This window comes from Drosophila albomicans, chromosome 2R (assembly GCF_009650485.2).
Source record: "Drosophila albomicans strain 15112-1751.03 chromosome 2R, ASM965048v2, whole genome shotgun sequence".
NCBI lineage: Eukaryota > Metazoa > Arthropoda > Insecta > Diptera > Drosophilidae > Drosophila > Drosophila albomicans.
The window spans coordinates 26,044,484-26,069,395 of record NC_047631.2 but is presented as its reverse complement, the minus strand read 5'-3'; the positions used below and the strand labels follow the sequence as shown (position 1 = coordinate 26,069,395).

The 24,912-nt window shown below is 41.1% G+C and overlaps 9 protein-coding genes across 12 annotated transcripts; 5 read left to right on the top strand and 4 right to left on the bottom strand.

Moving 5' to 3' along the window:
• Nucleotides 1-18: 18 nt before the first annotated feature.
• Nucleotides 19-1,383, bottom strand: LOC117576605 (synaptosomal-associated protein 25). Its single transcript, XM_034261504.2, has 2 exons — nt 1,187-1,383; nt 19-1,116 (listed from the first exon to the last, which is right to left on the bottom strand). The coding sequence occupies exon 2, from the start codon at nt 1,065-1,067 to the stop codon at nt 429-431; it is 639 nt and encodes a 212-aa protein (XP_034117395.1). The 5' UTR covers nt 1,068-1,116; nt 1,187-1,383; the 3' UTR covers nt 19-428.
• Nucleotides 1,384-1,894: 511 nt separating this feature from the next.
• On the top strand, nt 1,895-3,950 carry LOC117574393 (uncharacterized). Its single transcript, XM_034258231.2, has 2 exons — nt 1,895-2,724; nt 2,779-3,950. Exons 1-2 carry the CDS (start codon nt 2,187-2,189, stop codon nt 3,906-3,908), a joined length of 1,668 nt encoding a protein of 555 aa, XP_034114122.1. The 5' UTR covers nt 1,895-2,186; the 3' UTR covers nt 3,909-3,950.
• Nucleotides 3,951-3,994: 44 nt separating this feature from the next.
• On the bottom strand, nt 3,995-5,453 carry LOC117575222 (mediator of RNA polymerase II transcription subunit 6). The gene is made up of 4 exons (XM_034259349.2): nt 4,817-5,453; nt 4,582-4,756; nt 4,424-4,529; nt 3,995-4,324 (listed from the first exon to the last, which is right to left on the bottom strand). Exons 1-4 carry the CDS (start codon nt 5,005-5,007, stop codon nt 4,020-4,022), a joined length of 777 nt encoding a protein of 258 aa, XP_034115240.1. The 5' UTR covers nt 5,008-5,453; the 3' UTR covers nt 3,995-4,019.
• Nucleotides 5,454-5,547: 94 nt separating this feature from the next.
• On the top strand, nt 5,548-8,642 carry LOC117574577 (N-alpha-acetyltransferase 80). Of its 2 annotated transcripts, none has more exons than XM_034258456.2 (2): nt 5,548-5,999; nt 7,495-8,642. In XM_034258456.2, the coding sequence occupies exons 1-2, from the start codon at nt 5,997-5,999 to the stop codon at nt 7,996-7,998; spliced, it is 507 nt and encodes a 168-aa protein (XP_034114347.1). In that variant the 5' UTR covers nt 5,548-5,996; the 3' UTR covers nt 7,999-8,642. The 2 variants fall into 2 exon arrangements, with proteins under 2 accessions (XP_034114347.1, XP_051862584.1); XM_052006624.1 differs by lacking the exon at nt 5,548-5,999 and adding an exon at nt 7,077-7,382.
• A 1,339-nt stretch (nt 8,643-9,981) lies between these two features.
• Nucleotides 9,982-11,070, bottom strand: LOC117574576 (flavin reductase (NADPH)). Its single transcript, XM_034258454.2, has 3 exons — nt 11,052-11,070; nt 10,818-10,900; nt 9,982-10,755 (listed from the first exon to the last, which is right to left on the bottom strand). The coding sequence occupies exons 2-3, from the start codon at nt 10,888-10,890 to the stop codon at nt 10,205-10,207; spliced, it is 624 nt and encodes a 207-aa protein (XP_034114345.1). The 5' UTR covers nt 10,891-10,900; nt 11,052-11,070; the 3' UTR covers nt 9,982-10,204.
• Nucleotides 11,071-11,186: 116 nt separating this feature from the next.
• LOC117574578 (uncharacterized) lies at nt 11,187-14,234 on the bottom strand. Of its 3 annotated transcripts, XM_052006777.1 has the most exons (5): nt 13,955-14,218; nt 13,414-13,664; nt 12,823-13,275; nt 11,713-12,759; nt 11,187-11,658 (listed from the first exon to the last, which is right to left on the bottom strand). In XM_052006777.1, the coding sequence occupies exons 2-5, from the start codon at nt 13,654-13,656 to the stop codon at nt 11,485-11,487; spliced, it is 1,917 nt and encodes a 638-aa protein (XP_051862737.1). In that variant the 5' UTR covers nt 13,657-13,664; nt 13,955-14,218; the 3' UTR covers nt 11,187-11,484. The 3 variants fall into 3 exon arrangements, with proteins under 3 accessions (XP_051862737.1, XP_034114349.1, XP_051862738.1); XM_034258458.2 differs by having other exon boundaries at nt 12,823-13,664; nt 13,955-14,234; XM_052006778.1 differs by lacking the exon at nt 13,414-13,664 and having other exon boundaries at nt 13,955-14,213.
• Nucleotides 14,235-14,786: 552 nt separating this feature from the next.
• On the top strand, nt 14,787-17,400 carry LOC117574392 (testis-specific zinc finger protein topi). The gene is made up of 3 exons (XM_052006525.1): nt 14,787-16,204; nt 16,263-16,546; nt 16,609-17,400. Exons 1-3 carry the CDS (start codon nt 14,916-14,918, stop codon nt 17,316-17,318), a joined length of 2,283 nt encoding a protein of 760 aa, XP_051862485.1. The 5' UTR covers nt 14,787-14,915; the 3' UTR covers nt 17,319-17,400.
• Nucleotides 17,401-17,495: 95 nt separating this feature from the next.
• LOC117574343 (40S ribosomal protein S29) lies at nt 17,496-18,679 on the top strand. The gene is made up of 3 exons (XM_034258164.2): nt 17,496-17,658; nt 18,122-18,221; nt 18,290-18,679. Exons 1-3 carry the CDS (start codon nt 17,597-17,599, stop codon nt 18,296-18,298), a joined length of 171 nt encoding a protein of 56 aa, XP_034114055.1. The 5' UTR covers nt 17,496-17,596; the 3' UTR covers nt 18,299-18,679.
• A 102-nt stretch (nt 18,680-18,781) lies between these two features.
• Nucleotides 18,782-24,903, top strand: LOC117574342 (uncharacterized). The gene is made up of 4 exons (XM_034258162.2): nt 18,782-19,678; nt 23,250-23,780; nt 23,839-24,033; nt 24,099-24,903. Exons 1-4 carry the CDS (start codon nt 19,282-19,284, stop codon nt 24,314-24,316), a joined length of 1,341 nt encoding a protein of 446 aa, XP_034114053.1. The 5' UTR covers nt 18,782-19,281; the 3' UTR covers nt 24,317-24,903.
• The last annotated feature ends 9 nt before the right edge of the window (nt 24,904-24,912 follow it).

Below are 24,912 nucleotides of genomic sequence, written 5' to 3'. Positions count from 1 at the left end.
GAAAATCTCATTATAAAATTTTGAGTGTGTGTGTGTTATTCCTTCTGCATCCGACATAGTTAATTATATAAATATTTTGATGGGTTTTTGTTGCTTTAGTCGTTTACTAAGTAGTTTGTGTATACGTTGAATATAAAAGTTCATTCATTTTTGATATCGCCATAAATAAAGCAACTAAAAGAGCTGCTAAATAACGGTAGTAGTTTTTTGTGCCCACAACATAGTATTGTTTTTGTTCCCAGTACATAGTTCATAATTGTTGCATTTCTTTTTGATGCTATTGTTGTGCTTTAGTTGTTGCTGCGTCTACTGGTGAAAGTTTCAAGTGAGAGAGAGATAGCAGGAAGTTAGTTGATAGCGATGGGTGGGGTGCTTATCGGTTATCGGTATCGAGCAGTTATAATTGATCATTACATTTTGCCACCTGCTTAACTCTTGAGCAAATTATTTGCGCGCTTATTAACACCATCCATGCGCAAATTGTTGGCATCACCCTTAGCATTTATGCGTTCGATTTGTTTGTTTTGATTCTCCAACTCGGATCCCATGTCAATTGCCATGTTACGCAAATTGCCCAACATCGAATTTACCTGCCCCAAATTCTCATCCATCTCATCCTCGCGTGCATCGTTCGTTATTCTTGCCACATAACCTGATTGCGCTGGTTGTCCCATTCCATTGCGTTCACGTTCATCGATCACCCGCTGCGGCTGACTTGCAACAACTTTACCATCATCATTCGCCTTCCAGGCGCTATCGCCATCATCCTTCAGATTAACTTTCTTCCACGGCAGCACACAGATGCCACAGCATTTCTCCATGCCGCTGAGATTCTTTTCCGCCTCACGCATATCCGCATTAATGCGATCCATTCCCTCCTCGATGCGATCCAATTGCTCGCCCTGATCATCCAACGCCACAAGAGTGCGAATGCCCGCCTCCTTGGATTCATCCATCATGGTGAGCATGCGACGCGTACTTTCCAAGGATTCATCGGCAACTTGAGCGGATTTGAGCTGCAGTTCCTGCAGCTCGGTGCGCGGTTGATTCTCCACAGCGGCAGCCATAGCGTGACTATTTGATGCGGATGTAAATTACTTACTGATGACTGCCTATCTGTATATAGCAAGTGATTGCGAATTTCTCAGTGATTGAGGCTGGGAAAAATTGTTAGGAAATGACTCACAATTCACAGCTGACACCACTTGTTTATGATGATGATGTATAGTACTTTTAGTAAGCTCGTTTATTTTTGTAATAACAGGAACTTGAATTTAATAAACGTTTTTGATTCAATAAGTTTTGTTTCAGTTATTTTTGTACAATATTTTGGCAAATGTCTACACACTATGTATAAAACCAATTGTGTATATACAAAAGAGGTGGTGAGCCATCGATTGCACTATAGAGACTTATCGATGTTTTAATATTCAAAAAGAAAACGATGTTTTTACATTCACCTAATATTACAAATTACCTTTTTTATTATTCAAGAAATTATTCTTTTAGGTTGCCATTTTACTCTTTTATTTGCCGAGTTGTAACCATAAGCAACAATTTTTATTTACTAAAGTTGAGAAACCCAGAGAATTGTCACCATGGCGATTGCATAGTTTTCAAACTGCTTGTTATTTTAAACAGCTTACTTACAGATTTTTATTTGAGTGTCATTTCATAGACAAGTTATAAGTAAAAATATAACTTTCCGGTAAAAATTATATATCAAAAATTAAGTAACGGCATTTTTCCCTACGAAGTGGTAAAACACTATCGATATATCGATGTACGCATATAAAACACATTACAGAATAACAATGTTTTTCATGTCAAATATGTTACATTCAGTGTGAGAAAAATTATTTTCCATTCCAACCTTGTGTTTATTAGCATAGAGTGTATAGCAAAAGCAAACAATACTTCCTCTATTAAAATAAGAAAATACTTGATGTAAAATATAAATTACAGCGCACATCGGAGCTGCAATTAGATTACAACGCCGTTCGCAATTAACACACACGCGCGCGTTAAGTGTTGGTCAACACTTTTGAAATATTAACGCTTGGTACAGCCAAGAAGAAGAACGAGCGTCGTTGATCTTATTCCTTTTAATTGTTCGCGCATAAAATTTTCAATTAAATTTGAGTGGTTTGTTGTGTAAGTGCGTGAACAAAAGATAATAAACCGAGATGGAAAACTCGCGACGTTCGATTGCAACCAACGAGGACAGTATGAGCATGTATTTGTCCTTTGATGCCGACGATACGCTTGCCAGCAAATGGCAATCTGTGATGACAACAAGCCAGAGTCAGAGTCATTACATGGAGGTGCAGCAGAGCATGCTGATGGACCAAACACTCGAAGACCATAATAAGAAGTCGGTGCTCAAGTCACTGATACAAAATGAAACGACGCGCGATCAAATTTCCCCATTGCGTCCATTCGATCAGAGTCTACTCAATAAACATAACGCTTTGTGCTCCACGCCCACTAAAAATAAAACCCTTACCGATGTGAACAACAAGGAGAATACACAGCCCGATATGGAGAATAACACAACATTATCTTCGACCATTGATGGGACTGCGTCCACAGTGAAAATCAACACAATGCTTACTGAAACAAATCCCACAATCAATGAGATTTCGCTGCAGGAGATAAGCAGCAATAAGACTAACAATGTTTATCCATTAAGTGCTGATGTCTTGCTAGAAAACATAACCGAAGGTAATTAAGTAGATATAAAATGTTATCCTTTTTTTAAAACTACTGCTTTTTCAGTTTCAAATGAGGAGACTTCAATGTCTGTGCCGTCGCCTGTAGAGGAAGTTCTCATAGAAAAGCAGGAGACAACAAATGCTGTCGCTACTGACATGATCAACGAAGTGTCCGAGTTGATTAACAAAGCCTTGAAGCTGACTGGCAGCTCCTTGAAGCCCCTGAAACAACCAGAGCAGCCGCCGCAAGAGAAGTGCCAGCAAAAGCCGCTACCTACAGTTAATTTACCACGTCCACGTCGCTCCTTTTTGCCTACAGCCAGCGGCCAAACATTCAAGCAACGCATGTCAATTGTGGTCAAGACGACGCTGAACAGTCCAGCACGCAAATTGGCGGCCGCTAATGCGAGTGGACGTCGCAGTTGTTTGCCCACTGCCAGGACAAGTATGCTGCGCAAATCCACAATAGTACGCTCCACTGAAAGCAGCTGCAGCAGCAGTGTCATCAGTGTACAGTCTTCGAGCAGCTCAAAAGTACCTACCTTGTCTGCGAAGCCATTTGCTCGCCCATCGCTTGCCCCAAAACCCAAGGCAGCTGCTGCCACTGCTCCCAAGTTCAATTGCCAGTTGTGCAGCGCAACCTTTTTAGCTAAACAGCAATTGGATGTGCATATGCGTAAGCACTTGGAACATAAGAAACCGGGCGTATGCAAGTATTGCGATAAGAAATTCCAACTGGAGCGTGCACTGCATATTCATCTCATGCAGAATTGCCAGAAAATACCGCCAGCCGAGAAGCGTAAACTTCAATACACGGAACTCAACCACGAGAAGAAGGCACAGCTGCCGAAACTATTGCCACCCGAATCGCCAGTTTTCCCCTGCAAGCCAACTATAACAGATTCTTCGCTGGGTAGGTCTAATAAGTTGCAGCAACAACAGTTAATGTCAAACAAGGAGGAGCAACAAAAAGCTGTAGTCCCAATGGCACCGCCGGCTAGCAAGATGCCCAAGAAGGTGCCGCATTCGGGTGTCTATTGTACACCAACTAAACTGGTCCCATGTCATAGTTGTAAGCTATCGTTTAAGAGCGTCCTTGACTATACCAATCACTGTCTCACTGTGCACTCCTCGATGTCGTTGCACAGCCGCAAACCGGAGGCAGCCACAGCACCGAGTGCTCAACAAGATTAAATCAAATAATCATCATCATTTAGGCTAAGTTGTGTTGACTTATAATCTATATATATAAAAAACATACAGTCCAAAATCAAATAAACGAGAAAAACTACAGCTACAAAATCGTTACTTCGTCTTTTTCTCTGGTGGTGGCTTCATATCAATGCTTTCTGTTGCAATATCCAGCGGTCCAGTAGCATGATTATCTCCAGCAGCGTTCGATGCCGCACCATCCGCTCCAGCTGCACTTGGTAATTGCCCAGGCTGCAGTGGCTGTTGCATATTCTGCAGTGTGGGTGGAATGGGTGGCGGAAATTTGCGTAACAATTCGACTAGCAACATGTCAACACGTTGCTTTTGAAAGAGTGTTCCGCTGTTCTCATCCTTGGCACCATTGGCGTCCTTCTTGTCCGACTTGGATTTGTCCGACACTAGAAATAAGAAGAGTAGATTAGTTTAAGAGGCGCATTAATTTCTCCAGCTGAAATCATTATTTTAATTAGGCAATGAAAAGTTTGCAATCTACTTACAAACTTTATTGGAGGAGAAATCCCAGGTGTAGCCTTTATTGGGATGATAACGAGCATAGCTGCTGGCTTCCTCGAATGCCGACTGAAGATTCACGACCGTGTTGAGCTGTAATATAAACTAATTAGCCAAGTTCTCAACTCACATGTACACAACTCACAATGCGCGCATTTATGACGTTTGCGAGATCAGGAGCCTTGTAAACAGTACCGCCAATGATATAATAATCGGCAATTGGCGTTGCCTCCGCGGTGTTGTGGCGATGCTGCTTGCGGATGACGTAGAGAATCGGCTCCGCAACATGAAGTAAAATGTACTCCAGACCCAGCATGTTGCTGCGATTAAGAAGAGACAATTTAGTATGGATAATTTAAGCGGATATGGGCAAAACCCACTGCAAATGTTCCACGCCGAGACGCTGCATTCTAATGGTTTCATTGTTGCACTGATGGTCGTAGAATGGATTGCTCTTGCGGCAAAAGTAATCCATGACCGTCTGTGGACTGAGTGTTGCCATCATTTGGGTGTCGTGCCAGGAGAGGCGCAAATGATTCTCTGGAGCAGGCGCCATCTGACGATTCGCCATGGTCAAGGATATCACGTGCTAATGTTGCTCAAGGCAATTTGAGTGGCGGCCGACGACAGCAAAGAATGTTGAAATCTCAAAGCAAAGTAGTGGGTCAGTGTCAATGTCTCGTTTTTCCTCGTTCTCTATTTTTTGTTTACAAATTATTTATAGACTGCACGCTGCCAATTTTTTTTATATTTGTCGATATGTCTCTTTTTATTTGATTTATTTGTTGTGTAATATACAAATTCAGTGTCGCGAACAGGAAAATTCATTTGCTGCTCCTTGCGCGTTATTAAAATCTGCGCTAATCGTGCTGTAAGTTCACTGTTAAACCGTTAATTTCCGTGTAGCTTAATTTTTGCATGCACCTCAACCAATTTGCAACTGCGAGACTACTTTTTTTTTTGTTATTTTTATTTTGTTTATAAATTTCGATAAATTTGCAAATTGGCCGATAATTTGCCACTGATGTTGTTGTCGATAGTGGTGGTGGGTCGATACATAATTGGCAGAACTAGAAGCAGAATCGATTCCCCAACCAGGTGGCAACACTCGTTGCACGCAAAAACAGCGCTCCACACATGCGAATATTAAGCATAATGTTTAAAAATAAAAATATAACGTAACGGCCGCGCGTTTCAAAATTGAATTCATGTTAAAATAAAGCCATAGTATAGAAGGAAGCATATACATATCCACTCGACATCGATTCTTATTGTGTGCAAGTTCAACGAAGCGTACGCTGTTGTTGTTGTTGTTGTTGTTGTTGTCGGTGACGCTGCCGCCACACAAATACAAACACAGACACAGAAATTATCATCAACATCAAATTTGTATATTAAACATTTTTGCTCGCTCGGTCAGCGGAACTTGGCCCATTTTATACAATTTTTTTCCTCGGTTCTTGGATCGTCAGTATTGGGAACTATATCAGTCCGCTTTGCACATTTCGCCGTGGCGCTCGTGAGGAAATTCAACAACGAAAAGAGCAAAGATTGCTCGCAATGGTAAAAAGCAAAACATAATACAGTAGGAAAATCAATAATTACGCATTGTTCAACAACAAATAGTGCTAGCCAAGTGTGCGTGTGCAGTGCACAATTGTTTATATTACTAATTTTTTTGCTTATTTTATTCTGTATAATTCACAATTACTATGTTATCCAAGTGTATATAAATCTATATATTTGTTGTTGTGTTGTTTTGGCCAGTCGAAGGTCGCAAAAGTCTCGTTAGCGTTAGCAACGTTTTGTACAGAGAGAAGTGTTCTTGTTGTTTTTTATGCCTCACCTTGATTTTCATGGACAGCATTATTCGCGTGCATATGTATGTGTATTTGTTCATATCTATATATGTGAGCGTGTGTGTGAAAACATTATCTAAGAATTCAACGCCTCCACAATTCCACGACACATTCAAACTATATACGTAATTATAAAAATACTATTAGTATGCCTAACTATATAATTGCTACACATTATTTTATTAAAGAGCTTTGAACTCTTATCGAAGACAGCTTTGAACTATATTCGATCTGCGGTCGTAGCATGTTTATAGCATTATAATTGTGATACTTGCAATGCCGAGTATGAAAATGTTTTGACAACCTGAATTTATTGAAATAGGATAAAAATATTGTAGATAAGCATGGACAATTGTTCACATAAGAACTACATATATTCTATTTTTGATCTAATTATGATTGAAATTTTCCAGGATTTAATTTTTAGAGCAGACCTCCAGCTCTTACACTTTTTTTGTTTACGATGATAAAACAATCAATCATTTAGACTACTACGTAAAATAATAATATATGTAATATATTACAGATAGATCATAATTTTAAAATATTGGTTGCTTATATTGGTATACATAAGACCTCCTAGGCCTTACTCTTTAAACTGTAAAAAAAAAACAATCAGCAAAGAAATAAGCTTTTAAAACTTTATGAACTAAATAGATCTTTCAAATCAGATTATTTAAGAAATGTATAATGAAACCCCATGTAATGCTACATATTTTAAAATGTAGGCTTTTGTAAATCTTATCAGCTTTGCTTAAAACTTTACACATATTATTCAAATATTTTTATATTTGCTGTCAAGTGTATAGCATGATTTATTGGGTGCTACCCACGATATGTGCTATGTTTTAATCATATCTTTTTCTTAATTACTTCCCCGTGTAAATAAATCACAAATTGTTTTATGTTTTTTGTACAACATTCTTTCGCTTCACATTGAAACGAAAACGAAGCATATACAACATTTTGTTCTCTTATAGATATTGAGATACTTTCCTTAGCCCGATGCTGGCAGAACGACAGTCGGCCCAGTTAGTTTATCAGTTAAAACGATATGCGTTATATTAAACCGGAGCCGTACTATGAGGTAGAGCTGCAAAAAAAGACAATAAACGAGAGCAACAAGGCACCAAATGTTTTAATATAATTCGACAAGTTTATTGTGATTCCATTTACTAATTGAATCTGTCTTTTTGCAGGGGCTTCCACCATTCAATGTCACGGGCAGTCCGTTCAATGTCGTTCCTATACACAATTTTCCGGAGCTAATGAAGGAGACCTGCGCGCTCATCAACTCGGAATGGCCGCGCTCTGAAACGGCACGCATGCGCTCCTTGGAAGCCTCGTGTGATACTCTGCCCTGTAGTCTTGTGCTCACCACCGAGGGAATGTGTCGTGTGATTGCGCACTTGAAGCTGAGCCCAATCACCTCAAAGAAGAAGGCATGCTTTGTGGAGTCCGTTGTCGTCGATAAAGCGTATCGTGGTCAAGGATTTGGCAAGCTGATCATGAAGTTTGCCGAGGACTATTGTCGGGTGGTGCTGGATTTGAATACGTTGTATTTGTCGACCATCGATCAGGATGGTTTCTATGAGCGCATTGGCTATGAGTACTGTGCACCCATTTCCATGTATGGACCGCGTCACTGTGAGCTGCCCAGTTTACAGAATATTAATAAGAAATACATGAAGAAGGTCTTATAGGCGTCAGCACCCGTAGTAGTTGTAGTGTTGGCTTGAAGGCTTCAGTTCAACTGTTAAAACTAGTCAAAGAAAACAAATAACAAATTGAGGTAAACGCTTACTGATGGTATTTATCCATCTACTGCCGTTATCCTTTCGAGCGTTTATCTCATATTCCATTACGATTAACACACACATACACACACTCACACGTAAAGCACACACAGAAAACATTCATTATTACGCTCGTGTTGATTTTTATATATTACTTTCCGCATGTATTTTTTGTTACCAAAAAGAAAAAGAAACAAAAAAAAAACAAACAACTTTCCTTGAGAAACATCGAGAGGCAAAAGTGCTATAGACAGAATATAGCATATAGCACATACCATCCCATCTATATATTCATGTTAATCTAATTATTAATTATTATTGTTAATTTTAATTGGAATCGATTTTGTATGATTTTGTTGTGGTTTTTTGCTCGAACAAATGCTTTGCTAGACAATATCTACCTACAAAAACATATATTTACATATGATAGCTCAATTATCTTCCAATTATATAAAGCATAGCATAGCATATAGATATATACATATCGGAGATGAAACTGTAGCATTAAGCAAACAACAAAATGAAAGGCAATAAATTATATTAATTATGTAGATACACATCATCCGTGAAGAATCTTTTAAGTGTTTATATTATTATGTTTATGATGCACAGAGACACAGGAAGGCGTAACGGAAACATTCGTCTGCAATCTGTCTGAAAAAATCTATGACAAGTTCAAGTTCATGGCGTTGTTGCGGCGACAAGCCAAAAAAAATTGATGTTGCCCGGTAATGTTATTTTTATTACAGCTGCATCTGACAACAAGTCGAAAAGGCGGAGAGGGAAGGCGGAAAGGGGGTCTCACAGCCTGCTGCCCAACGAACAACGACAGCCAGCCAAAAAGCTGCTTCAACTTAAATTTTTACAAAAATAAACCAAACATATACACACAGTCGAGGCATTTAATTATCACAAATAGCAGCCTATGCATGTGTTCTTACGCAGTAAGCACTCGATATATTGAACCACATGTAATTTTAGTGGCAAAATTATTGTAAATTATTCGATTATCAAATCAGTTACTACTACTCTTTATTTAATTTAGTAATCATTTAAAATTTTTTTTAAAAAAAGGAGGTCTAACAACGGAGTCTAGCTTAGACACAAACCATAGCACATATTAAGACCAGTGCTTATCAAAGACCCAAACCAGTTGTTGAACTTAAACCTGAATTTTATTATTATTTTAAAATGCAAAGCAGCTAAAATTAACTATATATTACTATACATTATTCAAAAAAAGCTTCTAGCCAAATACCAAATTTACTTTATTGCATGCATGTGTTCTCACGCAGTAAGCACTCGATATATTGAGCCGCTTGTAAATTTAATGATAAAATGGGAGAAAATTGTAAATGATCCCACTCTCAAATCAGTTGCTAATAGTCTTTATTTAATTTAGTAATCACTTAAAATTATATAAAAAACGAGGTCTAACAACGGAGTCTAGCTTAGACACAAACCATAGCACATATTAAGACCAGTGCTTATCAAAGACATGAACCAGTTGTTAAACTTTATCATGAATTGTATCATTCTTTTAAAAATGCGACTAAATTTAACTATTACAATACATCATTAAAAAAAGAAGCTTCTAGCCAAATACCAAATTTACTTTATTGCATGCTCGCTGTATTTGCAAAGTACACGTTCTCTTCTCTTTCTCTTTTGCGGTCACTTTTTGCGTTGTGTTTTTCGAATTTTATTGGCATTGAGCGTTAAAGCGGAAGCAGTCAGTCATAGTTTTTGGTGCAAAATATTCTACAGGTGCACATTGCTGAAATAGTTGAGGTGACGTGCAATGCGACAGCTGCTAATAGCTTGAAATTTCAGGTGTCTTGACCGAGCGTCGTTGTCGATGCTGCTTTGCCAATTGATTGTTCACGTAAATGCAATAAAAATGTAATTTATTCATTTTTCTTGGTATCAAAAATGGAAAGTGTAAATACGTTAGTTTAACAACTATACAAAAAAGACTTGAATATAATGGATATAATATTTGTACGTTTAAAAAGCGCCTGCCACACAACAACTTGATGAACATTTATATGCAGATCATTCATCATATAAATGTTAATTTATATTGATTACCATTTCGAATGGATTACTTTGCTTAATTGCTCTTGGCGCTCTTGGCTATGCCACAGACTCTGCCATAATGCTCTGGCTGATCCAGTGAATCGACAATAAACTTGCCCAAGTCATCCTTGGACACCAAACGTCCTGGCGCCTCGTCATGCACCACTGTGTAGCTGGTACCTGGCTCATCAGCGATGTGCGGGGGCAGTATGGCAATGTAATCCAAACCCGAAGTTTTGGTCAAGTCCAGCATGCGCTGATGCTCCTCGTTCAGCTTGTGGAAGACAGCGGGCACTTCGTTAAGTGGGCGCAACAGGAACGAAGACATGACCACAGAGAATTTCGTAATTTTGGCTTCCTTCATGGCGGTTATCACATTTTCGGTGCCGCGTGACAATTCTGTGGTGGCTTCCAGTTTATTGCGAGTGCCCAGAATAACACAAACCCCATCGACAGCACCGTCGCCTTCAATAAGGTTCTTTACATCTTCCAATTTGGTGGCATCGCCCTGAACCAATTGAACTTTGCCTCTGAAACGTTCTGGAATGGTGGGTTCGGTGCGGTAAAGCAAACGCACCTTGAGACCTGCAAGCGAAGTGGTATAAAATATATGCATCATAAAATTAACTTGTTGCGCTCCTTTTTACCTTTCTCCAAGGCGTAGTCAACAACACATTGGCCGGTCATGCCGGTTCCTCCAATTACCGCAATACGTTGCATAATATATATTCTAAATGTGGTAAACGTGAAAAAAACGTGTAAACGATTTTACAGAAAAATATTTGTTTTATGCAAAATTTGCAATATCACTCTTAGCTTTCCAAACGTAGCGAACGCGAATCGAAATCAAAAATGATTGTTGTTCTTTCTACTCCGCTCACCTGAGCGTCAGTCCAGCTGATTATCACTTAACACACACACATACAAGCAAATTTGTGCACAGTGTTCGTAAGCGCCGCAAGCTTTGCAAAACTACAAGTGTTAATCAGCTAGATAAGTTATCAAACACACACACATATACACAAGTGTATTTATTTACAGATTTCACTGGTAATTGTAAATGTCATGAAGAACATTCTTGTCTATATCGTAATTAATGTGCTGTTATTGCTATTTTAAAGCTCAGCAGTGTGCGTTATATAGGTATGGTATATATACATATAAATAAATGTAATTTAGCAAATAAGTAATTAAAGTATGCAATAATTTTTTTGAATTTCGCTCGTAGGCTGGTCACTTTAAATGTAGGTAGTGGTGGTCAATCTTAGTACACAGCGTTGCCCATTTTAGTGAAAAAGGTTGACGAATTCAAATTTACGCCTGTGATTCATTGCCGGTGTTGGCTTCGGAGTAAGGATTATCGGCTGGATTTTTGACTCGTCGCGACGTGATGCCTAATTTAAGTTCACTCAGGAAATCCATGGTGGCTGGCTTCTTTTCAGCACGTGGCTTAATGCCGCTAATTGTGGCTGATTTCCGGTCGACTTTCTGTAAGTAACGGTTGTGTTAATATAGTACCGCAAACTTTCATTGTCCACTCACCTTTAGTGTGACGCCCTTGCGTATGCTTAGCAAGAATGCATCGCGATCGTCGCCTCCACCACCTGCAGCAGCTGTTGGCGCTGTCTTGACTGGTTCAGACTTTTTAAGACCCATCGCCGCTGATGGCGGCGGCGGTGGCATCGGTGCTCCTCCAGCTGGTGGCGGAGGTGGAGGCATCGGTACTCCTCCAGCTGCTACTGGCGGCGGTGGTGGCGGTATTGGAGCAGCTGCTGGCATCGGAGGTGGCGGTGGGGGTGCTGCTGCTCCGCTGGTCGGTTGTGGTGGCGGCGGCGGCGGAATCGCAGTTGTCGTTTTTGGCTTCTGCACTGGCAATTGAGTAGCAGCCTGTGGTCGCGTCTGTGGACCACCAAAACGTGACTGCACGAGCTCAGCGGCAAAGGGAGGAGCCGCACTGCGGGCTGCCGTTGGAGCAGCATTCTGTGTCTCACTTCGCGCTCCATATGGAGTTGGAGGAACATACTGTGGCTGTGGAGCGGCCTTGACCGCAGGCGGAGGAGGCGCCTGTTTGGTAGGCGCATATTGCACTTGGGCTGTCGTTGCACTGGGCGCTACTGAAGGCTTGGGAGGCGCTGGAGGAGGCACACGCATTGTGCCCACCTTGCGCTGCGTCGGACCAATGGTGGCATACATGTCAGTCGATGTCTTTGTCTGCGAAGGACGTACTTCAACCGTCAGCTGCTGTGGCACTTGCGGCTGTTTGGGTCGTGTGTTGGCCGCCGTGACAGCCGAGGGAGGTGGTGGCACTTTGGATCTGTTGTTCTGCAATTGCACGGGCACCACAGTGCCCACAACTTCTGGCTGTCTGTGACTTGACGGCGGTGGTGGACCCATGGAAGGCGCATCCATATCGGAGATGTCCACGAAGCGCGAAGTTAGCGTGGCATAGTTGGAGAATTGAGCCGAAGGAGGATTTCGATGTGTCGGCGGAGGAGAAGGTGGCGGAGTTATCTGATTGTTAGTGGAAATGGTGGCATACTGCAGCGTAGCTGGTGCAGCTTTCGTCTTGGCTGGCTGATCCTTTTTGGGCTATTAACAAGATAGTGAGTTTAAATCGATATGGATACGAATTTGTTAGCTAATTCTATTTACCAGCCAGGTAAAATTGGAGTGCACAATCTTCTTGATGAGATCCTGGCGTCGCATGCCCGCCACATCCTCCTCCGTGATCCTATGCTCCATCATGTACTTTTTGAGCACATTGTCATTGTTCGACTCATTCAAATCAAATGCGTTGCGAGTGCGATCCCTGGTGACATCTCCGGAGACATGCTGAAAGTTGACTGGTCCGCTAATCTCATACTTGGAGCCCTTTTTGCTGGTGAGAACGCTGGTGCTAAAGCTGGGACCTGGCAGAGCACCACTCGAGGCACCGCCAATACTGTTCAAACTGTTTGATGAGGAGGAATAGCTCATTTTTAAGCTGGCAGCGTCTGCGCCAAAGAGACGACGTTCGGAACCCGGTGTGGAGCGAGCTGATGGTGGCGGTAGAACTGCGGGCGGTGGCTGTGCAAACACGTCACTGCTCACCTGCATAAACGGTGGCTGCAAATACACACATAGAACAAAGATGAACAAAGCTGCTGTGACCGCAAACGGCTGATGACTGAGTTTGATGATGACTATGGTGGTGACGATGATGATGATGCGGTTGCTGTTGCTATTTTTAAAAGCACAATTTACCACCCAATAACCGGGACTCTTATGACTTCTAATAATGTCGTAAACATAGGCACGTCGCTGCATCGCCGGTATCGCGTCGAGATCATCGGATAGATTGGCCTTGCGCAAATATAATTGGAGCATTTCATCGGTGCCGCGACCGCGCACATCGAACGTCTTGCGAAAATCGATGGCTTTGCCCTCCAGCTGCCTAAACTCAACCGGTTCGGAGATGTACGCATATGTGACACTTTCCATATCCATGATGCATCCTGAAATGCGTGGCACTGGATTAATTGAAGTGCTACTACAAAGAGCCACACGCAACTCCAGCAAATTGAAACGTAGACCTGAGGCTATTTTGCCAGTTCCGTTAACCGACGAAGCGAATGAAACGATATCCACCACGCTGGCGCATTATCTTGCAGCAAATTTTTGCCGATAAGAAGCATTGGCTTTTTTTTTATCAATTTACGGATTTCTATCGTTTGAATGCTGGTGAATCATTGCGTTGAGACACAGACAAAGACACACACAAATGGCTGACACAAATTGCATTTACCGTGTCGACAAAAGAGGTGCACACAAATCTCTTTTCTATCTCTGGATGTGAATGATTTTGTTTGTAGCTGCTGTTGTGGTAAAGATCCCCCGAAATGTGGGCGTTTAACCTGCTGCCGTTCAGACCGAGTTAAAGTTACGCACTGATTAACGTTGGTGGTATGTCATCGCGTTTACTCATTTCGCGAGTCTCGACTATACTGTTATCTCGGCAAACTGATAACCGGCGGCCAGTAATCACCACCTTCTTCACCTGCGCTCGACAATTTGAGCTCCCTAAAAGAAAATATAAACAATCGACTTAAACCATCTATATATATAGTTTGTATCTATCTCTGTATATACTGTGTGTAGTTCACATATTTGGCCAAATATTCGGATATGTAACGGCTCTAAATATAAACATATTTTGAGGACTCTTAGGTGACTAACTGATAAAACTCTCTTGTCGTGTCTTGTCTTGTCTTGTGCTATGTTTGACCAAGAGAGTGTGACTGGTAGTGTGGTAGAAACCCACAATAGATATAGACTATATATTATAAACAATACGATAAGCATGTAAACCCCACTTTGATTAAACTGGCTGCCGTTTAAAATTGTATTTTGTGCCCCAAATTAAGAGCAGCACTTGAAGTTGCCTTGTTAGATATTAAGATTAAAGGTCGTAAGGTTTAAATGCAATAGAATCTTTGCCCAAGTCTTTATCTTTAAGGAAATAACTGTCATTTGTTTTAAACAGCGACACTATTGTCAAGGAAGCTTGACAGTTGTTGACAAAGTAGGCAACTGTGACACCTGTCTAGATTTTCGATTGTTATCAAACGAAAGAAAGTTTTCATTTCATTGGAAGTCGAACTCTGAATTAAGACGCATCGCTACCAAATTTGACAAATTTTTCTTTTCATTTGATTTATTTTCCCTTCTCAATTTTTTGCTTTTTTTGTCATTTTCTCTTAACAATAATGGATGGGGATTTGAATTTGTTCGATGGCGGCGAGTTTGTTATGGCCGAGTTTGAATGCGATGCCGAATTGCTCGTGGATCGCAGTTGTGAACTGGAACAAGGCGCCACTGTGCTGGTGGCCAATGAGAGCGATGGCGTTTTTAACTATGAGGATCTCAGTCAGTTTTTTGGCATCACGAATGGGATACAGATGGAAACAGAGGATGCCGTTGAACGTACACTGGCGGATCCGGATTTGAAGCAAATACTACAGGAAGCCGATGATAAGGTTGACTTTGATCCGGAAGCGGAGCGGGAAAAGTTGCGTGATTTCCTTCAAGTGCCGACTGCTACTTTGAAGCAACCGGTGAGCATCATCAAGTGTTCCAATTGCAATGGTCTCTTCCATTCTGTTGCCTTTCAAGAACATCGCTGTGAAGTCAACGCAAAGCCAGCAGTTGCAGCTGCTACTCCAAAGCAACCACCAGTTGCCAACATAGAGAAACCTGTGCAGCCCAAGAAACTGCCCAGTGAACGCATTCTCATCGAGAATCAGGTCCGCATACGTCGGTATATCAAAGAAGAGCTCAAATACGATCTGGAGACGGGCGTCGACAGTTCCAAGGTGAAGAAGTCCGCCTCCAAAGGTCCCAACGAATGCAACATATGTGATCGTAAGTTTGTACACGCTTCCGGTTTGGTGCGTCATATGGAGAAGCATGCCCTGGATTTGATACCCACACAGTCAAATGCACCTCACTCGGCGCTCTCAGCGTTGGGTCTGCTCGTTGTTCTCGAGTGCACTAAATGCGGTCGCGTCTTCTACGATGTCAAAATAGCACTCGAACACATTTCCGTGCATTATCCATTGCTGCCAAAAGCAAAGAAGTCCACTACAGTGCAAGAAACTGAAGCGGATTTAAAGCGTCAACTGAGTGCGCTGTCCGTTGAGGGAAATCAGCTGCTTGCGGTCAGCATGCAGCTGGATAAGCTTCAGCGCTATGAGCATGAATTGTTCTCCTCGCTCATTTTGAGTCATGTGCTTCAATGCGAGTTTTGTGATTACATCTTTGCGGATGTCAAATTAATGCTAAAGCATGAGGCAACTCATTTGCCTGAACGTCGTTTCGAGTGTTTCGCTTGCAGCCTGGTGATGACCACCGCCAAGGAGGCCAGTGTGCATTATCAAACGGATTGTGTGTATATGAGGGAAGGTCTCAAGCAGTTGCAGATGTGTCCCAATCGCTATTTTGTCTGCAATGTGTGCGAACTCAAGTTTGCCAATGTGGAGTTGCTCCAAGAACATCGGTAAGCAGTTGAATTACCATATCTTAGCAGTCAATTAATCCAATGCACCTTCCTGAAGTTACAGTGCCTATCACTATTATCCGCGTCTCAGTGAGTCCGGGAAGCGTATGATTCTGCCCTGTGATTTTTGTGCCAGCAACTTTGAGTATGCCCATGAAATACAGCCGCATTACGAAGAGAAGCATCTAAATAAAAAGAAGCGTGAGAAGGAGTTGCGCAATAACAGTGGTAACGCTGGCGGCAATGCTGCAGTTGGTCGCTTACGGCAATATCTTTGCGATATTTGTGGCAAATCCTATACACAATCGAGCCACTTGTGGCAGCACTTGCGTTTCCATCAGGGTGAGTTGTGGCATCATCCTCATCATAATATCACTTGGTGTGCTATAGATTGTACCTGCCAGGTGTCAAGCCCTTCGTTTGCGATGAGCCAGGATGTGGGCGTAAGTTTACCATACGTCCGGATCTCAATGATCATACCCGCAAATGTCACACGGGCGAAAGGCCGTATCATTGTTTGGTGTGTGGGAAGCGTTTCCTCACAGGCTCCGTATTCTATCAGCATCGTCTAATCCATCGTGGTGAGCGTCGTTATGAGTGTGACGAATGTGGAAAGCGTTTCTATCGTGCGGATGCCTTGAAAAATCATCAACGTATACACACCGGCGAGAAGCCATATGATTGTCAATACTGCACCAAAACGTTTCGACAGCGTGGCGATCGGGACAAACATGTGAGAGCGCGTCATTCGCATTTGGATGAGAATGCCAGGTTGATGATGCGAATGCAAAAACTTGAGCTGGAAACTGCGGCTGCACTCAAGGCTAAGCAAATGCAGGAGGGCAGCAGGGATGGTGAATTTCTCACGGATGGCAGCACGTTGACATCTGGGATGTTGGCGGATCAACAGTACGACATGGTTGAACTAGATCCGAATGATTTCTGTGATGCAGCTGAATTCGAGCAAGTGGAAATTGCGACTGATAATACGGACTATGAGGTGATATCGTATGAGCCTGAGGCAATTGAGACGGTTGAGGTGCCACAGTTTGCGAAGAAAAACGCTAGAGTTGTTGTGGTTGAAAATAACGCTGCCCAACCGTTTTATTTCTAATTAGTTTATGTATCATTGTATTTACCGCCAATAAGACGGTTTCAAATATATACGTGCAGTGTGACCAGCGCTGCTAATAATTCTAAGTGGCAACTCTTTTTCAATTTTGTGTTGGGTGGCATCTTTAACGAATGACAGATATTGCATGTGTGGCCATTTATTAGTGAGCAAAGCAGTATAACTTGGTATATATTTTGCGGTCACACTGACCAAGTGTCAAGCAGCCATTTTTTGGCGTCTGCTTCTTTCTTTTCGAATTTTCCATCGTAAACGCCAACATGGGTTTCGCTACTCTCTGGTATTCGCATCCCCGTAAATACGGCCAAGGCTCCCGTTGCTGGTAATTATTGTGTAGAGCGCAAAATTGTGCACCGAACGCTATATAATTTGCATGAATGCCTGCACTTTGAACACGTATTTTGTTGCATAGTTGATTTGCTTTGAGTTTGTGAGGTTAAGCACGCCCTCCATTCACGCATGGTGCTCCTCCCTCCCAATATACACAATATGCATATCGTTGTTGTTTCCTTTTGTTTTTGTATTTATGCTTGTGGAGTGCAAAATTTATTGCCCCCGGTTGAGTACGGAAATATGTGCTAAAACAACGTTGACAAGTTTCCTTAATGAAGGGTGGCCAAAGCAAAGCCGCAGCTGGGCAATTCCCATTTTTCGCAATTTAAATGGTTCTACAGCCCGCTGCAGCAACAGCTATGCAATTTAATTCGATTTCAAGGAGTTCAATATGCGTTATTATCTACAATAATTAGTCAGTATTGATTGAGTCTTCTCTTAAACATTTGCAGCCGTGCATGCTCCAACCGTCACGGTCTGATCCGTAAATACGGTCTGAACATCTGCCGTCAGTGCTTCAGGGAATACGCCAACGATATTGGCTTCAAGAAGGTAATTAAACACTAAATACTTTACACATCAATTCAATAAATACTAATAAAATATTTGCTTAATTGCAGCTGGATTAAATATGTATCCGCTTCCAAATTAGACATGCTCTCTGCAGTGTGTCGAACAACAAATTTGGCATATTAATATAAGCAGTCGCTTTTCGGGACTTCGTATATTAATATGCCAGCAACAGCAACAACAAAGCAACAACAACATAATCATTTGGAGATTTAAATGACAGCAAAGCCGCCAGCCAACGTCTGGAGAACACAAGTCTAAGGAATGAGAAAGAGAATCTATCATACACATTATTTAATTTTGTGTGCCACTACATATGTTGCTACATATACAGAAAAGCAAATTGTCACTTGAATCCTTGTCTTGCAAGTTGTTGCCTTCTATCGAAGGTTCTTTGTTTAAATCTCCGTCTGATTAAACCCATAACAAGTAAATGTAAACACAGTTGTCTTATTTTTAAATCGATTTGCATCCTTATTGCATGTTCAACATGACGGAAGTTTAGCACGCACTCTCTTCTGCTGTCTCCTAGTTTTGTCTCGACTTCCTCATTTCTATAATATTGGGTTAGTGGTATCCACACAATGTTTACCCAAAAATCAAAACCAGTTTGTTGCAGAGTAGCCCACTGTGTTAAAGAGCGAATTAACTTGAGCGTGTTCATTGTTCACTTTGAGAGCGGCTCTCTTAGCAGCCTAAGCTGCTGTTGCCAAAACGCGTCTCAGCTGTTGGTGCGCTTTTGGCTTTTAGCTTTGTTGTATTTTGGCCAAAAGTGAACATTTTGCACACTCGAATGCTGAGTTGCTTTTGGCTGTTTGAAGCCTAAACAACACGATCGCAGTTCGCAATTGGCCAAGCTATACACAATAAGAAAGAAACTATGTGAAAATGTGTTGAGATACTCGAAATATTAAAAATATTCGCGACATTTAACATTTGAAAAGCAACAACAAAGTGGTAAATCAATTTCCATTGAAATTGATGTAAAGTGCTCGTTAAACTTGGCTTGACCTGCTTTTTGTTACGTTTAATTAAACAAGAAATGGAATTGCCAGTGTTGAGTGTGTTAGTGTTATTGCTGCTGCCACTTCTAAGCAGTGTTTATATTGTGGCAAGTGATGCAACAGCAGCGACGACGCGTCGCCCAAAAAATGCAACAGTCTCAGCAGACATTGGCCAAAATAGCAGCCAAAGTCGTCAGCATATCAGTTCCAGTTCCCGTGGCCAAAGATCTCGCGGTGTTGCACAATACAGGCTGCCGCTGCCGCTTGATGAGGCAGAAATTGCGCTGCCCGCCAGCAATAGCAACAAAAATAACAACAATCGAGTGCAGACCATGCGCAGGCGTAATCAAGTTGTTATGCGACGCAGGCCACTTACCAACACTACCACAACTACAACAACAACAACCACGACTACAACAACCACAACGACAACAAGTAAGTTGCGTTTAGCAGGAGCAAAGCAATTGCATCGACTGACCGCTGCAAAGGCAAACTACTCTTGGTGCTGGCACTGACCTAGCTTTCGGTTTAAAAGATTGGTAAAGGCGACAACAACAGCAACAACAACATCGAACTTTGAGAAGTTGTCTGAATGCGGCGGGCTAAAGAAAACAAGCTTGTTTCGATAATTATGCGGTGTCAGTGTCGATAACTGGAGCAGTCGCTTGCAGAGCTTTCAAATTCGCATTGTTTTTGTTGTTGTTGCCTTTGTTGTGTTGTGGCTGCAACTAAAGTTAGACCTTGATAAGCTTTTATTTGAAGTTTTTATTCGTATGCAAATGCAAATGTAATGCACGGTTCAAGGTGCAATTAATAGACACATTTATTTAGCAGTTGAGTGCTCTAATATTGTCACCCTTAATCAAGGATATCGATTTTAGCACATTTTTTGTACAGCGCTAAAATTTAAATATGATCGCCTTGAACTTGACTAACAATTAGCTCGCTTTATGATGCGCAAAATGTTTTTTTTTTTTTTTTTTTTTTTTCGTTTAATTTTTTATTTACAATCTGTCTTAAGACAATAAGAAAATTTTATGACTAATATTTACATAACAGGAATAGCAGATTTCCAGTGAAACCTGCTATTAAATATAACATCTTGTTTACTTAAAATTTACCTATCAGGGAGATCAAGAATGTGAAATCTTTTAAGTCTTCTAACAGTTGAGCTATTGTCTAAAAGAGCTAGGGCTAAATTATTTTCATGATTGTGAAGTCTGTCTGTGTATTTTTTACTATATTTCTTAATCTCTTCTTTTATAGTTGGAATATTTAAATCTCTGTGAATATTTGCATTGGTTACATAAAATGGAGCGTTGACAATTTGTCGCAATGTTTTTGATTGGTAGCGCTGAAGTATTTCAATATTTGAATTGCTAGTTGTTCCCCAGAGCTGAATAGCGTATGTCCAAACAGGCTTCAAAATGGCTTTGTAGAGGAGAATTTTGTTTTCCAAAGTAACCGCTGATTTTCTACTTAGTAACCAGGACATTTTCAGTGTTTTTGTTTTAAGTTGTTGACATTTCGCTTTTAAGTGCGGTTTCCATGTTAGTCTGCGGTCGAGGTGCATGCCAAGATACTTCACACAGGTATCTTCTGGAATTGCTGAGCCGTATAGTGTTACATTTGGGCATCTTCCTCGTCTTAGTGCAAAAGTTATTTGGACAGACTTCAGGGAATTTATTTTAATTTTCCAGCGAAGAAACCAGGCTTCAATCAGACTGAGCTCACTTTGCAACAGCTGAGATGCTTCGTCTCGAGAAGAGCTTGTTGCCAGAATGGCTGTATCGTCAGCATATGTTGCAATGGTGCAGTTGTTTGTTGCTGGCATATCTGCCGTGTATAGAGTGTAGAGGACTGGTCCCAGTACACTCCCTTGAGGAACGCCTGCGTTTATGAGAAAAATTGTTGACGTATCATTTCTCTGCTGAACGTAGAAGCATCTTTTCGACAAGTAGGATCTCATTAATAGATAGTATGGGGCAGGTAGCCACTTCTTTATCTTGAAGAGCAATCCATTGTGCCAAACACGATCAAACGCTTGTTGAACATCGAGAAACGTAGCAGTACAGTATTTTTTGTTCTCAAGTGCATATACAATTTCATTAATAACCCTGTGACATTGTTCAGTGGTGCCGTGGCCTCTTCTAAATCCGAATTGATATTCTGGAATGATGGCAAGTTCGTCCAAAATTGGCAACATCCTCTTAAGTAGTATTTTTTCAAATACTTTCGAGAATATTGTCAACAGACTAATGGGACGGTAGGATGATAGTTCAGCTTCTGGCTTGTTTGGCTTAAGGATCATAATGATTTCTGCACATTTCCATTGACTTGGGAAATGGTCTAGCCTGAGAATAGCGTTAAATACCAGCGTGAGAAATCGTATGCATTTTAATGGTAGAGTTTTAAGAGTGATGCCGTCTATTTTATCCGGGCCTGGAGATTTTTTATTGTTTAAGCATTTAATTTCGGACACGACTTCGTCAAAGTGAATTCTTTTAATAGGCAAGCTCATTTGACAAGGTGACCCAAGAAAGTTTTCTATTTCAGCAAAATGTTGTGGGTTTTTTTGTCGTTTTATTTTGGTAGCTTGTATGCGTCATTGAATAGCTTGAAGATGTTGCGGCTCACAGAGCTAATCGAGGCAATTGGGTCGCCAGTCACTGCTCGATTTTTCACAGTCGAGCCTTGTCTTAATTACCTGAGCCCAAACCCAAACCCAAACTGTAGCTGTTGTAATTGCATTAAACTACGCTTGCAATTGCGATTATTGTGTTTTGCACGGCTCCCAAAAACTCATTAAACCAGACTCCCCAAACTCATTAAACTGGGTAAATGAATAATACAAAGGTGATAGCTGGTTGTAATTCGGCGAGACCGCGACTTTTAGACCTCTATTGTTTACATGCTATAGTATAATTACAAGCGAGCGATATTTACCGAACAATTTATCAATCTGGGAAAACTAAATACTTTCGTCATTATACGTTCAAAATTACTCATGAATTTGGATAAAAACTTATAAACTTAAATATTTGTGGGAATCAAAGAAAAAGTTAGACCTTTTGATTTTAGGTTTAAAATTTACTTTACTTCTACATAAGTTGATGCTTAAAGTTAGTGTTTTCTTAGTAGTTTGTATTTGTTAATGCACTTTATAAATGAGAACACTTGAGTTAAGCAGTCTTGACTACGCGTTAGTCAGCAAACTCAAACTCTACAAGATTTACGTATATATATCAATGTTTATACGCAAGAGCTCTTGGTAGCGATTATATTTCTGTTCCCAGACTTCCCTTTCACTTTTTACAATACTCTCATAACAATTTAGTGTTTATCATTGTATTATAATAAAAATTTAGCTGGAAGACAAAGACCACTTGGATCAACAAACTCATTGTCAGACATAAAGCATTTGTTTATCAGAATCGGACAGTTTAAGACTGAATAAAGTAAATAGTACCATAATTTAGTGATAAAACAGCTTGCAGGCAACAAACACTTTTAACATCAGTTTTCTCAATTAGAAAGAAGTCGTTACATCTTATAATTTGATTAAAATAAAATTTCTTAGTTAAAAGATATATTTTCAATAAGTAGTAAGTTTGTTCCCATCTACAAATTCATTAGAGAAATATAGTTATGCATTGTATTGAATAATTTGGTCAGCAAAGATTACAATTAACTGCCGGTGAATGGGATTTACGCTCATAGTTTTATTGGCAACCGCTAAAAAGTGGGCAACGGGGCGTATGGTTACCATTTATTTGTCGGGATCGCTTTTCGCTCCAGCGCCAACCAACTTCAACTGAAACATTATTTCACTTTCAGCTTTTGTTTAACGAGACGAGAGTGTGTTTATTATTGGGTGGCGGGAACTGCGCTTTAGTTGTCTTGCAATGCTATTGCTATTTAGAGCAGAACTGTTAATGACCATTGTTAACCAATCCAATCTATATATGTATGAATATTTAATAAATACAACAACTATCACGCTTAGCGCCGCGTCCCAGTTTGGCCAATGGCTTCAATTTCTTCAATCCGAACTTCTGGAGTTTTGGCCAGCAAAGTCTTGTACCCGTTAGTGCGCCCACAAAGCAGCCGCATCCACATCCGCCCAAGAAGTTCACGCACTCGCCTTCGAGCAGCTCCAAGGAGGAGAAGCTTGGCTATCGCAAGCAACAGAAGACTACAGTGAAGCCCAGGCGGAGTACAACAACATCAACGACCACGACGATACCAACTCCAACACGATCCACGGAGGGACCATTCCGCATTGCATTGCCCACGATCACTTTTCCCAGTGCCAGTGGCAAGGATAAAGAGAAGGATAAACGAGCTGCCGCCGATCTACGACAGCGTTTCAATTGCCCCCGGGAGAACGAAGTACGTTTCCAGTTGTTCCCCAAGATCTGCAAGACGGATAAGGATTGTGTAGTCTGGCAGCGAGACGAGATCTGCTGCGACATCTTTGGCGCCAACAGCTGCGTGGCTGGTATTGCTAAACCGCTAGAGGAGACGGCACACGCACGTTTGTTAATTGCCTAAAAGTCCAAAAAACAGTTGTTAATAATATATTCTCTTTTTAGCCATTCTCGGTTTAATACCTCGCAAGTGCCCGACACGTCCGCTGGCCGAGCTCTGGTGGGATGTGCAGGAATGCCGCACAGACATGGATTGCTGGCCTCGCGTCTGTTGCCCCGATGGACGGCGGCGATACTGTCGCACCTCGCAGCCAGAGTTGGAAACAGTTCCAGTGCCAGTCAAGCGCTCCTTTGATTATCGTAAGCACTAAAACTGAAAATACTCGCACTTTACAACACTGAACTGCTTCTTTTCCCTCTCGCAGTGTCGGAGTACTTGGAGTGCACGGCGCCGCCGCCGCCCATATTTGATCTGCATCCAAAGGCCTGCACATCCACGCTGGACTGCTTTCCCAATGTGTGCTGTCAGGAGGCGGGATTGCGGCATTGTCGACCACCTAAGAAATCGGTGCTCACACTGATGGCCAATTTCCTCAACGTTGACTTTGTAAAGCGTCTGACACAAAATATTGTTATCAAGTAAACAAACAAACAACACCCACTTTATATTTATAAAGCAAGCAATCGTTTACACGATGAGCTATTGCGATTTACCTATGCTTGCCCCAATTTGTGCATATTGCGTGACATCAGCTGCATATATTTATTACATTAAAAAATAACAATTCACAATTTGAAAACGAGTTCCCACTATTTTCACCCCCAAATTAGGGTTGCCACTTGACAAGCATAATTGATATCAATCTAAGGTTATCGACCTTCGATGAAATGCTATCGAGAATTCTAACTTTTAAAATTAAATTTTTAAATTAATACCTAACGCTAATTGAAAGTTTGGTGCAAAATTGTAATTGCGCATGTAAACGAAGAAAAACTTTTAGTATTGAGAATGCTTGTATGTGTACTTTTTTACACAATTTCAACATTACCTGCATTAGATGTATATATCTTGCTCACTCGCACACCCACAATTATTGTTGTTCTTCCACTGATAGCCGTTATATGTATTTATGTACATAAGTATGTATGTATGTAGATACGGTTGCACACCAGTAGTGAGACCTACTTACACTTACTTTTAGTCTTAGATAATAAAAGCGATTTGTTAAAGCTACCACT

Coding starts and splice junctions, on each gene's coding strand:
- LOC117576605 (XM_034261504.2), bottom strand. CDS start 1,067: ATGGCTGCCGCTGTGGAGAATCAACCGCGCACCGAGCTGCAGGAACTG.
- LOC117574343 (XM_034258164.2), top strand. CDS start 17,597: ATGGGTTTCGCTACTCTCTGGTATTCGCATCCCCGTAAATACGGCCAA. Junction 17,659..18,121: donor GGCCAAGGCTCCCGTTGCTG/GTAATTATTGTG, acceptor AAACATTTGCAG/CCGTGCATGCTCCAACCGTC.
- LOC117574393 (XM_034258231.2), top strand. CDS start 2,187: ATGGAAAACTCGCGACGTTCGATTGCAACCAACGAGGACAGTATGAGC. Junction 2,725..2,778: donor GCTAGAAAACATAACCGAAG/GTAATTAAGTAG, acceptor CTGCTTTTTCAG/TTTCAAATGAGGAGACTTCA.
- LOC117575222 (XM_034259349.2), bottom strand. CDS start 5,007: ATGGCGAATCGTCAGATGGCGCCTGCTCCAGAGAATCATTTGCGCCTC. Junction 4,757..4,816: donor CTCGGCGTGGAACATTTGCA/GTGGGTTTTGCC, acceptor TCTTAATCGCAG/CAACATGCTGGGTCTGGAGT. Junction 4,530..4,581: donor ACGTCATAAATGCGCGCATT/GTGAGTTGTGTA, acceptor TTTATATTACAG/CTCAACACGGTCGTGAATCT.
- LOC117574392 (XM_052006525.1), top strand. CDS start 14,916: ATGGATGGGGATTTGAATTTGTTCGATGGCGGCGAGTTTGTTATGGCC. Junction 16,205..16,262: donor GAGTTGCTCCAAGAACATCG/GTAAGCAGTTGA, acceptor ACCTTCCTGAAG/TTACAGTGCCTATCACTATT. Junction 16,547..16,608: donor GCACTTGCGTTTCCATCAGG/GTGAGTTGTGGC, acceptor TGTACCTGCCAG/GTGTCAAGCCCTTCGTTTGC.
- LOC117574576 (XM_034258454.2), bottom strand. CDS start 10,890: ATGCAACGTATTGCGGTAATTGGAGGAACCGGCATGACCGGCCAATGT. Junction 10,756..10,817: donor TGACTACGCCTTGGAGAAAG/GTAAAAAGGAGC, acceptor CTTCGCTTGCAG/GTCTCAAGGTGCGTTTGCTT.
- LOC117574577 (XM_052006624.1), top strand. CDS start 7,350: ATGCGTTATATTAAACCGGAGCCGTACTATGAG. Junction 7,383..7,494: donor AACCGGAGCCGTACTATGAG/GTAGAGCTGCAA, acceptor GTCTTTTTGCAG/GGGCTTCCACCATTCAATGT.
- LOC117574578 (XM_034258458.2), bottom strand. CDS start 13,656: ATGGATATGGAAAGTGTCACATATGCGTACATCTCCGAACCGGTTGAG. Junction 12,760..12,822: donor ACTCCAATTTTACCTGGCTG/GTAAATAGAATT, acceptor TCTTGTTAATAG/CCCAAAAAGGATCAGCCAGC. Junction 11,659..11,712: donor GCAAGGGCGTCACACTAAAG/GTGAGTGGACAA, acceptor CGTTACTTACAG/AAAGTCGACCGGAAATCAGC.
- LOC117574342 (XM_034258162.2), top strand. CDS start 19,282: ATGGAATTGCCAGTGTTGAGTGTGTTAGTGTTATTGCTGCTGCCACTT. Junction 23,781..23,838: donor AGAGGAGACGGCACACGCAC/GTTTGTTAATTG, acceptor TTCTCTTTTTAG/CCATTCTCGGTTTAATACCT. Junction 24,034..24,098: donor CAAGCGCTCCTTTGATTATC/GTAAGCACTAAA, acceptor TCCCTCTCGCAG/TGTCGGAGTACTTGGAGTGC.